At 33.2% G+C, this 12,820-nt stretch overlaps 1 protein-coding gene across 19 annotated transcripts in view; it reads right to left on the bottom strand.

Annotated features, from left to right (window-relative positions):
* The window catches only part of Sox5 (SRY-box transcription factor 5), a 960,532-nt gene that overhangs the window by 34,824 nt on the left and 912,888 nt on the right, over positions 1-12,820 (bottom strand). For all 19 annotated transcript variants that reach the window (XM_048787312.1, XM_048787308.1, XM_048787306.1 and 16 more), the window contains one exon: positions 6,062-6,239. In XM_048787312.1, coding sequence (XP_048643269.1) covers positions 6,062-6,239 — 178 coding nt within the window. The remainder of the gene's footprint in view (positions 1-6,061; positions 6,240-12,820) is intronic.

Genomic DNA, 12,820 nt, shown 5'->3' on the forward strand with positions numbered 1-12,820 from the left:
CTAGTTGGATGTCCCAGGAGCAACTGAAATGCTGCATTTGTAGTGTTGAATTCACCATCTTCCTACTGCCTTCAGTCTGCTCCTTCTATATTTTATAGCCCTTTCAACTTTTCCATCCAGTCACTTGTGAGACATCTAATACATCTTCTTTACCTTATCCAGACAAAAGGCAAGCAAGTTCTGACACTTATACCACCTTTCTAGCTTTCAACTTTATCCCTCACTCCCATGGTCCCTGCTTTCCTTAAAGCCTCTTTATTTTTCACTTTGGCTAATGCATTCACCCTCTTTACGCTCACTTTCTTTGAATTCATATCCTACTCTGCTTCCACATAAAGCATTCCAAAATATTAAAAAAATGAAAATTTGGATGTCAAAATCTTTGCTTAAAAACCCATCTCTCTCAGTACCTTATTGTTTAAAAGTAGCACTTCGTAAAATGATGATCTATCATGCTCTGTAAAAAACGAATTCCATGTTCAAATAAGTGTAGGAAATATCAAATTAACTGGATAAATTTTCAAAAATTTTAATTGCATAATTGAAAATTTCATAAATTTTCAAAATCTTTACTATGATAATATGTATTATGAATGTTCATGACAAGACAATGGTATGTAGGTGTTCCCAAATACCTTGGAACTTTTGAAACACTTTAATGTTCCCCCAAAACATCATTCTGGGCTAGCTTTAAACACTTGAGCATAGAGGTCTGAGAGCCTCTTGATGTTGTCTACACTGCTATCCTTCTCTCCTGTCTCCATGAGTCCAGTGTTAGAACCACTCAGGAAATATTCCTTGTTCCAAACCCAGACCTTCCTCTTCCTGTCACCCAAAGCTCCTCTTTTGTTAAATTTCTCCCTCTTTCTCATGTGTTTATTAATTCATTGTAATGTTACCACTTCCCAGTGGACTTTTTGGACATACCTGCCACATGCTTCTTGGCTAGTTTGGTATTGCCCATTTATCTGCTCTTTTTGAAACCTTGTCAATGCTTTTTGTCACATTGTCTTCCATTTTTTTCTAAGATTGTCACATCAGTCTATGAACTGCTTAGGGAACTTTTTCAATCTTTTATTCCTTTGCTATATAACAGGGTCTTTTGAAGGAATAAGTACCTATTTCTAAGTTGAAAGTATCTGTCTTTACAATTCCACTTCATTGGTTATTCTGTCTTCTTATCAGGGAAAAACTGTGCCATATAGCATGGATTATTAAAGCTTATTGGTTTAACTGATGATATCGAGGCAATACAAAATCTTATTTACTAAATATTTATTTTACATTAAAGTTTTAAAAAGTAAATATAAGAGCAGAATGTGCTTTAAGTGATTTTCAATGATAATTTCCTTCCTTCCTTCCTTCCCTCCTTCCTTCCTTCCTAGGTTACTTATCATCAAATTTATGGTGTCCTTATACATAACCATTTCTTAATCTGTGAAAACTCACCAGAATGAGATAATCATTATTAAAGCAATTTGTAAACCACAAAGTGTTATGCAAATGTAATTGCCAGATGCAGTTGAATGATAATCCTAATGTCATGATAATCCAATAGTTTTTTATGAATCACAGTCACCTATCCTGATATAAGATTTTCTCATTAAAATACTCATGACTTAGAATTTCAAGGTAATATTCTTCTTTATGTTATCACCTTTAAAATTAGGAAAATGTAGGAATAACATGCTCAGCTAATGACATTGAACATATTTCCTTTTGTTTTATGTGGTCAATATGTATGTATTGTATTAGCTCAAGTGAAGTTTTACTTTTCTTGTGTCTCTAAGGAATGAAGGGTGAGGGTAATACATTCCAATATGTTACAAGGTCTCCTGGGACACAGACTGCAGGCACCTAAAGCCTTGGTACAGGGATTTTACCTGCTTGCTCTTCAGAGTTTGCAAAATGTATGACACAGAGAAAGCATTTAATTCTGAGTAAGAAGAGCATCTAATGCAGTGATGCCACTAATCAGCAACAACTAGAAAGAAAGAATACCAATAAGGGACTGGCTACTCATAAGCCCCCAGCCTGCAACAGCAGCATATGTAGAGCAGACACTAAGTTGTTATTTGTAGCCTTAAAAGTAAAACAAAGGGGGTTGGGTGGAGCTTAGTGGTACAGCACATGCCTGGCATGTGTGAGGCCCTGAATTCAATCTCCAGTTCCAAAACAAAACAACAGTAAAACGGATAATAAACAGAATCCTGAGACAATCTACGTTTTGAAAGGAAATCACTCTGAATGATTGATTGATTAGGCACTTAGCCTCTTTAGTTCTCTGTTCCTTATCTGTAGAATGACAACTTTGACCAGATGATATGGATATGTTCTCTATCTAATTAAGGGTCCATAATTTTAGAATAGCTGTAGTTAAGAAAATAGAGGAACAAAACTTTGAAAAAAATTAAAAGTGTTATACATATAAATGGCATAGGTGGAAAGGGCTTATGAGGGAAAGCAAACATCTGGTCAAAAGATTCTAAAATTATCCATCATTCTTGTGAACTGTTCATGCCTTTTAAGGATCCCCTTTCTTTGGAGCTGCCTATCATTTGCCTACCAATCGAAAGCATTCTTATAGAATGCACTGTAATACTGGTCACCAACCTCAAAAAGTCACTTTCTATATTTGTAGCTAATAGATATATAGCAAAGAGCCCCATGTCATTAATGATAACTTAAGTTATCTTTGGTCCACAGCTTTCCATGGTTTATTAATGGCATAACACATTAATTCTTCTTTCAGAAGTGACCTTTACAACACCATTAATCCTCACAGCTTTTATCCAACTACATTATTACTCATTATGGTTTCAGCTTTCAACATCTGCATTTGTTGAAAAGAGAAAGTAAATTGTAGTAGCCTCAAACCCTTGGAAAATTTGAGGATGTGTATGTGATGAAGGGGCTTTTCAAGAAGAAAATAAGAGATGTTTTAGAAGTGGGGAAAGTCATATGATAAATGTCATTAGATACATTTCTGCCTTCATAAAATACTTTGTCATACTTAATCCGTGAGAATGCTAAAATAAAAAAATCCACATACGATAAAAATGCATATACATTAGTTATTCTATTAGTTAAATATTTGAGTTCTAGTAACATTACAAAAATAGCTCATATATCAACACTGCGATATTTATGAGCCTTCATGTATATTATGCAAGTGAATCATTCTCGCCAAGTAAAATATTTTTTCTTTTACATACTCAGAACATAAAAGCAAATCTGATCTTTCTACCAACAGCTAAAGGATGCTGAGAAGAGCAACTAAAGAGTTAGACCATAAAGGTGAAAATGCATGTGTGCCTTCCAAACTGCTTTCAAACTTCTCAAAAATTCAGTTTTCACTGGTTCTCTTCTCACTGCTGCTCTAATGTATCAGACAAAATTCCTCTAAACAAATAATCTTGAATTCTAGTTTGTGGAGATTAAAACATTTGCAATATATCCTGCAGTCTTTTCTCTATCTAGCTAACAATTTCTCTGAACCTTGACCATTTTTCTCTTCATTTCTTTTACTTCCAGATCAAAAAAAAAAAAAAAAAGAAAGAAAAGAAAAGAAAAAGAAAGAAAAAAGAAAGAAATGGAGATCTTCTTTCTAAGACTAATTTTTCATTATCTCCTTGTGATATGTTCACTCTTGCATTCTTTCATAATTATCTCTCTCCTGATTCTTCTTCTTTCTCCTTAGAAAGGAAAATATTCCTATTCTGAAATCTTTTTCTGCTCAGCCTTAGTATGTACTGTCAACTGCACTTTCTCATATTCTTCAAAGCTTCACAATTGAAAGTTTGTTCAAACCACACTAGTAAAATTTCCTTGTCAGAGCCTACCAATCTGTGAACTCCAGAAAAATCCTAAGGCTTTTCTTCTTCATGATCTTTACCGTCCCTACAAAATGTGCCACACCATGAAATAACCCAATTTTGTTGAAATTTTTCATTTTCCTAGGCCAGCATGACGTTGCTCTATCTTCATTCATATTCTACGACACTCATTAGTTTTCCATCTAAAATATGTGGTGGTTTAAAAATATGATACTGTTTCCTTCAAAAGTAGGAGCCTAATTTCCTTTCCCTTAAGTTGGGTTGAATTTAGTAATTCTCTTATAATGAGAAGAATCAAGAAAACTTACTGTGTGCAACTTTGGAGATCAGGTCATAAAAGGTACTGCAATTTTCTCTTTGTATATTCTCTCTTGGATCATTCACTTGAGAAGATCACCTATCATGCTTTGAGCAGCTCTAGCTATAGATTTATATGGCAAAGAACTTTGTTCTCCAGACAGCAGCCATGAAAATGAGGCATCTTGAACAAGGATATCCATCGCCAGTAAAGTCCAAGGATGACTACAGCTCTGGCCAACACCTTGACTGTAATTATTTGACACAGTCTAAGCTTGAATTAACTGACCCTTAGAAACTGTGATATTGTAAATGATGTTTGTTTTAAGACTTTGTTTTAGGTTTCTTAATGCAGCAATACATAACTAATACAGTAGGTAGCACCAATGATTCTCCATCGGCTTCTCTCTTACCAGACATACTGTTTTCCGGTGAACTTATTTTCTCTCCTGGCTTCAAGGAATGATATTTCCATATATAAAATATTAGCACACTATTTACATATTAGTTTTATATTCACAGTTACCTCCTGAACATCAATACTTACATGGTTCTTTGATTCAAATTCCACATATATTAAATTATTATATGTCTTACCCCAAATTTTATCCCATTTTGGTCTTCTCTTTCATAGTTAATGGAGTCAACAACACTTATTATGACATAAAATCAAAATCCTTGAATCCTCTGTCTCCAACTGGAACCTCTTCAGATATATTTGATGGTTAATATTTTATGTCACTACTATCTCTTCAATCTGTCTTCTCCTTTGCTTTATCATTGTCTATTTCTATCTCATGTAGCCTACTCTCATCTTACACTAAAACAATGGTTTCTTTGATTTCAGTATCTTTCTGTTGATAGTACTTTTCATAAAGTTCTGATCACATCACTTCCTGTAGAAAAAGTCAAAATATCTTAGCCAAGTATTAATCTGAGCCTTTCAGTTTTCAACTTCATCATTTTCTACCACATACTCATTCTATAATCAAATTGGTGCATTTCTCAGAAGTATGCTGTATTCTTTTCTTAGCACCCAGAAAGCTTAGGAATATAGATCCTCCTCAAAGGTCAGATTCAATTATGATAGCTTCAATTTGGTCTTTTTTAATACTTCTCAATGAGAATCCAACAGTCTCCTCTAATCACAGGATTGCCGCTCTAGAGTAGCACATACTCCACCTGACTTGTACTATAGGAGAGATGACTCCTCCCCACCTAAACCATAAGACTGGCTACATGAGGGCTAGTCTATGCTAGCCTCCTCATAATGAAACAAAGTACTAAACATATCAACAAATTTGTGCTGGATTGAGTATTTACATTCTAATTTATAATGCCAAAATAAAGATCTTTGTATTTTTAGTCAGCTTAAAGAAGCATTCCTTAATGTTTATTTACTCTACACTAAAATGACACGTATAGAGAAGTGAAGGCATCACTTTTAATAATGTTTTGGTGTGTTCAAGCAGAATTTTTAAACAGAATGGAATGGAATTAACTTCACATCCTAGTGGTTGATTGCTGATTCAGGTAGAATGTATTTCATCATTATATATACTTTCTATATAGTACAAAAAAAATGAAAATAAATTTCAGTGAAAGAAAAAGCAAGTCACCTAACAACAAAATACTGGAACCCCTGCTTACTCTGATTAGTCATTTAGGTCTCTTTTTAATAAACTTATAGAAATAAGTTACACACATAAATATAACCAGTACAATTTGATTGCAAGGGGACATTATAACTTGGACTTCAGTTAGAAATTACACTTGTGTGTTTAAAGCAGACCTGTGTAATCCTTTAAAATGAAAGTCTCCTACTGAGCTCAAGCCATGCACAGAGTATGAGTGATATGCCATTAAAGATGATTTCAATCAATTGGTACAAACAGAAAATCAGCAAGAACAAAAGAAACAGAACTTACCTATTGTGCTAACTCTGGCTGAAGGACTAGCTAATGCTGCTGGGACAGAGGCTTTGAGGGGGCCTGCCCCACTGTTTATTCTCAGAGCTGGCATATGGGGAGAGGTGGGTGATGTGGGTGATTTGCCATCAGAGGTCTTGGGTTTGGCTGATAGGTTCAGTGGCTGTGCCACTTCATCCTGCAATGATCATTAGAACATGAGCTGTGGTAAGGAAAGGCTGATCAAAAATGTCTAGAAAAACACAGGTATACAGCCTGTCATTTCCCATCAAATTACTCTACCAATCAGTGATCTTAACATTCAAGCTGAACATTACAGTGTTTGGTTAGCTGTCAACACAATGTCACTTTCAACTACATATTACAAAACCCCTGTTGTATGAGAGAAAGGACACATGACCTCGACTATGCACTGAAGGCACATAATTGATGTAACCTGTAAGAAATATTCTTAAAAAGTTATTCTTTATACTATTCATATTTATTGAGAGACATTACAGCTCTTATAAAAATTCTGATGTAGGTAGGTGATCTTTTTGGTTCTGTTTTTTAAAACCTCCAAATAACAGGGTTTGAATCTCAAGCATCTTTCTATCCTGGTGCTTGGGCAGAGTACCTGGAACATCTGTGATGGATGGATGACTTAAGTGGTTGTGCAACTCTCATTAGAACTGCTCTCCAAATTAAATACAAAATAGAAGAAAATTTTCTACCTTTCTTAGAAAATAGTCACTTCCCCTATGTTTCTCAGAAACACTTCTGGATTTTATTTAAAAAGGAAAAAAAAACATAATAAACATTATCCAAATATACACTACTTATTTACATGTGACACTGTTGTAAACATGTAACAGACAGCATTTTTTTGAAACCCAGATTTGTTTTCTTGATGCCTTAAAGCATGCTACACGTGGCATGAAGAATAATATGAGATCTGTTCAGCACAGTTAGTGATTTCCAATTTTTCTATAACTGAATAGTTAAAACTCTATTTAATGCCTTTCTATTTAGCCCTTATGTAATTTCATGTGTGAAATTTATGAATACAATATCACCAAAATTTCGATTGCAACATATAAGGATCAGATAATATTAGCATCATATCACTTTCCTATCATTATAGAAAGTTAATTTAGTCCTTCCTTTTCTGTGTTGTAAAATAGGAATAATGTGCCACTTACTTGTATATGATTGTTTACATTACATCCAAGTTTACATTGATATTACGGTAGGATAGAAATTTAGTTCCCACTTAGCTACTATTTCTTGAGTTAAGAACATAAAGTATTTACCAATAGCAGGATAAATTTTTGAAAGTAGCATAATTTTTAATCAAATGGGTAATTAGGTAATATGGAGACATTTTTCATTAACATATACAGAAATCTTATGTTCATATTTACCAAAAAAATTGCAATAAATTATTTTACAAAAAATGGTAAAACAGAGCTAGGTATGGTGGCACATGCCTATAATCCCAGTGATTTAAGAGGCTGAGGCTGGAGAATCACAACTTCAAGTCTAGCCTCAGTATATTAATGAGACCTTCAGCTAATTAGCAAGACTCTGTATCAAAAGAAAATAAATAAATACAAGGTCTGAGTACATAGTTCAGTGGTAAAGCTTCCCTGGGTTCAATTTAGTACCAAAAAACAAAACAAAACAAAACAAAACAAAAAAACAAGTCTTGTGGTATAAAATGACATCCATTTCAAGTTTACATATTTAAGAAGTTTATTATTGGGCTTTTTTCTTTAATTCTATAGTTAGGTACCCTTAGGAAATTCATAAACAGACTAGGAAAAATTGCACTTGAAACTCCTTTTTTTTTTTGGTTCATTTTGTTTGTTTGTTTAAGAGAAAAGAATAGTTATTTGAAAAATTCATGAGATAATTCATATTGGCAATCTACTATCATGTGAAATACAAAATAAATTACTGATCATTATACCAAATTATATTGATTCATAGGATCTTGGTGAGAAGTAAAATAAGGGGTGGGTCCCAATAACCTGTGCTTTCATTAGCATGTCCAGGTAATTCTGAAGCACACTAACATGTGACAGCCACAGGCTTATGTAGGGAGACGAAAAAGTTTTATTAGGCTTCAAAACCCTTTCAAAACCATCCTCAATATAAGAAAATTACACTTAAAATAGGTTAATAGTACCTCAATCTTTAAAATTGATTGGGACATCTATGCTAACAATAAAACCTAGAGACATTGATATGCATAATAAACCAAATGCTACTGAGATTCTGTGCAACAATCAGAATTAGAATCCAGATCTTTTCCCTGAATTAAGTTTAAACATCCTGACTGTCTCATAGGGACTTTATTGGCTAATTAATATGCAACTGGAAATATTCCAGGCACTTTCCCCTGCCACCAATTATACCTGTTTGCTACTCTCTGTGTGAACTAGGGGCTACTGGGACAGCCCTACAACATCTTTTTGACAGGACCAAACAACTTCTGGAAAAGTTTTGAGGAATGCTTCAAGAAATTAAAGGGAGCTCCTTCACTTGACCATGCAGTAAAATAAGAGAGGAAAGAAGGTATTCCCAGTGTTGGAACCGGGGAGATTTATGAGCAGAAGGGAAATAGAGTGTGAGTGTGTACACAGGGGGGTGATGATGTTGATGAAGATGATGGAGACTTGGAGGCTGAGGGGTGAAATGCCACATGTCTTAGCTTTAAGCACTAAGAACTATTGTATGCGCATGCTGAAAGATGAGTATTCAAAGCATTTATTAAAGCAAGAGACCCACTGGAATGCTTAATATTCTTCACTCAAGGCAGCACAGATGTCTGAAAGCCAAAAAGTGCAGGGCCCCAAGGACATAATAGAGGTTGACAGTTCCAAAGTTGATATAAATGTCATTCAAAATTACCCTTTTATTCTTTCCCATTGTGTGACAGGGATAATGGTATATTTTAATAAGAACTCATATGCTTGGTCCTTCTACTGGTAACTGTATAAACAATTCGGACTCTTATATGATATTATTTCACAATTTGAGTATTCAATAATTTACTGCAGAGATACTATACCAAAATGCCTGTTATTCATGAAAAATACAAAAATTTTAGTAGTTTTCTACTTTCTATTAGTTATTTTTCACTTAACTAGATGAAAATTTAAAAACCTTTACTATAAAATGGACATAGACTATTTATTTATGGCATGCACTTTCATAGTTATGAATATGAGCAATGAACACTGGAGATACATATTTTTCTACTTTGTTCTTTCACTTCTAATGCTTTACTTAGGAGGAATTGGAAAGCTTAGCATGATTAACCCCTACTCCTACAAATAAAACACAGATTTAAAAATAAAAGTAAATAATTATATAAGGAAGAATATTAGTAATTTTTAAGGTCAGGGAAGCATTGGAAAAGAGCATTTCTAACTGGTATATCATCAGGCACTGAAGAAAGCAATTTCCTTTTAATCATTCACCCAATTATTAAATGGAGTTGCCAAGTGAAACTTTTGAAGAGAGCATATTTCATTTATACATAAAGTGATGTTTATATTATTATATACATGTGTTGAATAACTTCAAATAGTGTGTGAAATTTGTGTGTAAAGTAAAACATGTTTACTTTAGCTTACAGGTTTAAGTTTAAATACTTTATATTTGTCTTAACCAGAAGGCCATTATTTATATTTACAGATTTTGTTATACATATCCTAAATCATTTATTTAATCTTTAATACTGTGAATTAATGAATAAGCTCATGGAGGAAATTAAAGCTCAGAAAATTGTAGTGAAATCCAGGTTTTTGGACTAAACATATAATATTCTTTTAATTCCATATGACAAATTGAATCCTAAATCTAAAAAGACACTGCTGGAACATAATTTCTGAAATTTCAGACCTAACCATATACTTCTATCAGATAACAAACCACATCAAGGCTGATATACATGTGATAAAATGAACTAATCCACACGTTTGCCATCTTACACCTTAGCTTAACAGTTAAGGCACATACTGTTGACTAACTTTTGGTGATTTTTTGTGTCTCTTTATTACCTATACTATACAGCATAAAATATTTCCTTTGGTATTACTAAAAAAAAAGTTGTTTGATTAGACTGTTCTTTGGGGAAAATCCCAAGGGTTCAAGCACACCATACGTGGAACAAGACCTTTGTATGTCTAAATACAAATTTTAGAAGCCTATTTCCAAATATTACTTCTTCTAATAAACTATTGGCTAATCTTAATTGTCTTCAATGAAATGTAGACCAAGTGAAAACCACATAAACAGAGAGTCAATGCCTGTTCCATTTTCTCATAGCTACATGACTTGTCTGAATGTGACATTTCACTCAACAGGAGCTTGTGGCCACAGTAGAAGAAATATTGTGGAGGCTCTAATTAATTTGTATCCCAGCCAATGACAATCTCCCACCCAGAAGACTAAATCAAACACATAAAAAAAAGAGTGTGACACAAATATGTAGACTTCGATGTACTGAAGAAATTCTAATTGTCATCATGGACTCATAGATTATTCTACATGAACACTGTAAAAGAACTACATAAAAGTAAAATAGATTTTATTTAGATGACTTTCAAATAATACGTTATTTTAGAAAAAACACATTATATTAACATAATTGTTTAATATTCAAAATTTTATCTTACTTAAAGAACAAATGGCTTAGAAAAATCAAACATAATTCATTAAAGAAAAGGCATTCTTCAGAATCCTGGAGGGCTATTTTTTCTCTCTCTGTACTACTTAGTCTTTCATTTTTTTTTTTGGTTAGGGAGTTTTATCAAATAGAAAATAGGTATACCAGTACCCTAGAGGCACTTACTAATTTCTTATTATTTTCATCCTTGTTCTTTAGAACATAGAAATACACCCACACCTGGATTGTGGGACCCCAGGGTACAAATGATGATGTGGAAATAATTTTACCCTTAGGAATAAAAATTAGAACTTTATTTATATCTTTATTCTTTATCATCCAGCTGCTGGTTTGGTTTGTGCCATATCAGTTATCACAAAAGTTTACTTCATTCAATATTTACCTATATTAATTATTGAAAATCAAACATTTACTTGGCAGTTAAATTTACATCTCTCCAATGGCAACAGACAAGAATATATAAACTTACTTAATCAACCATCCATCTATTCATTCATTATTTACTGAATGGTATTTCAACTATTTATTAATGGCTATTATATGCTAGATGCTAGAAAAATGCAAATCAACTGACTAGACATGTGACTTTGAGGCACTGGCTTTCTGTGGTGAGTCATAAAGAAGCAAAGATGTGCATTTACTTTTTATTCAACCCTAAGGGTTTGTGGAATTGTGTCTTCCTGATACAGTTCCTAAGCTGAACTCCTCAAAGACTGTCTATGCATTCAACATATTGTTCCATTTATAAAAATACTACAGTTTGTTAACAGCCATACAATGATTAGAACACACACACACACACACACACACACATTTTAGGAACATCTCATGGTTTGAAAACTACAATTGTTCCCATATTTATCATAAATACTCATGTGAAGTAAGTAGCAATCATAACATATGGAGAAGAGTAAAGACATTCATTAAACATGTTGCACAATTAATCATGCTGCGGCTATTATCCTCTCTGATGAAATAATCTTATTATATTAAGTAGGGAAGTTACATGACAGCCTGAATTGTGTAATGTGCTCTGCTGCTGCACCTCTCTTCCCTACCTGTGCTCACATTCACCCTTTGTTCTACCCAGATTGTTCACTGTGGGAGCCCCTTGCACCCCTCCCAACCAAACAAGTCATTGCTCTTCTACAGTTCAGTAGAGGTGTTATTAGAAGAGATGACACAAAACAGAAATAGCATGAGGACCTGCAAAAAGATTGGAATGGACCTGCTCCCCTTTCCTTCATGAGGGAGATGGAAGAGAAATGGTTTGCATGTATCTGTGAGAATATATCAGAGTAATATAAAGAAAGCTTGTATCATTATATAATTTTATATTATGTTATTTTAACAATCTTAAAATTATTTCTGTAGTTCCTGACAAATTAGGAATCCTACTAATTTGTGTCTGATCCAACTCCATACTTGATAAGTAGGTTCCTAAAAATCAGGTCCATCACATAGGCTTAACACCTTCTTCAGGATCAGATGCTTACATTCAGATTTATAAATTGCTAAATGCCTTTTTATCCAGGTGCAAAGAGTTCCAGTAATTCTTTGACAGGTATGTTTTTGCTGTGATGCTACCATTAGAACTGATCTTCATTTAAATGCAAGCCCTAAGTTAGTTAGCTGAGGCTACTATGTTCCAGTTTCTCATTGGGCTTCCTTATTTTGTCATTTTACTTTTGCTTTATGTATACTTGTTAGTAGTGTTGATTGTGGGACATTTGCTTCAATCTCTTAATTACACATTTCTTTTACATTTGAATCATTGGCACATAATTAATTTAAAGGTATTCAAATAGTATCCATCATTTATTTTGCTGCTTAAAATACCCTCTGTTCCTCTCTGCTGTTACTATGTTAATATTTTCCTTATTTTCTGATTTTGTTAATTTAATGCTTCAATAGTATAAATACACATACACATACACATATAGAATATATGTTAAATAAACTTATACAATATAATACAATATATATTATGTATAATATATAATATATATTCTACACACAGATTATATATATATATATATATATATATATATATATATATATATATATATATATATATATAT

The sequence above is a fragment of the Marmota marmota genome, unplaced genomic scaffold (assembly GCF_001458135.2).
Source record: "Marmota marmota marmota unplaced genomic scaffold, marMar, whole genome shotgun sequence".
NCBI classification, from domain to species: domain Eukaryota; kingdom Metazoa; phylum Chordata; class Mammalia; order Rodentia; family Sciuridae; genus Marmota; species Marmota marmota.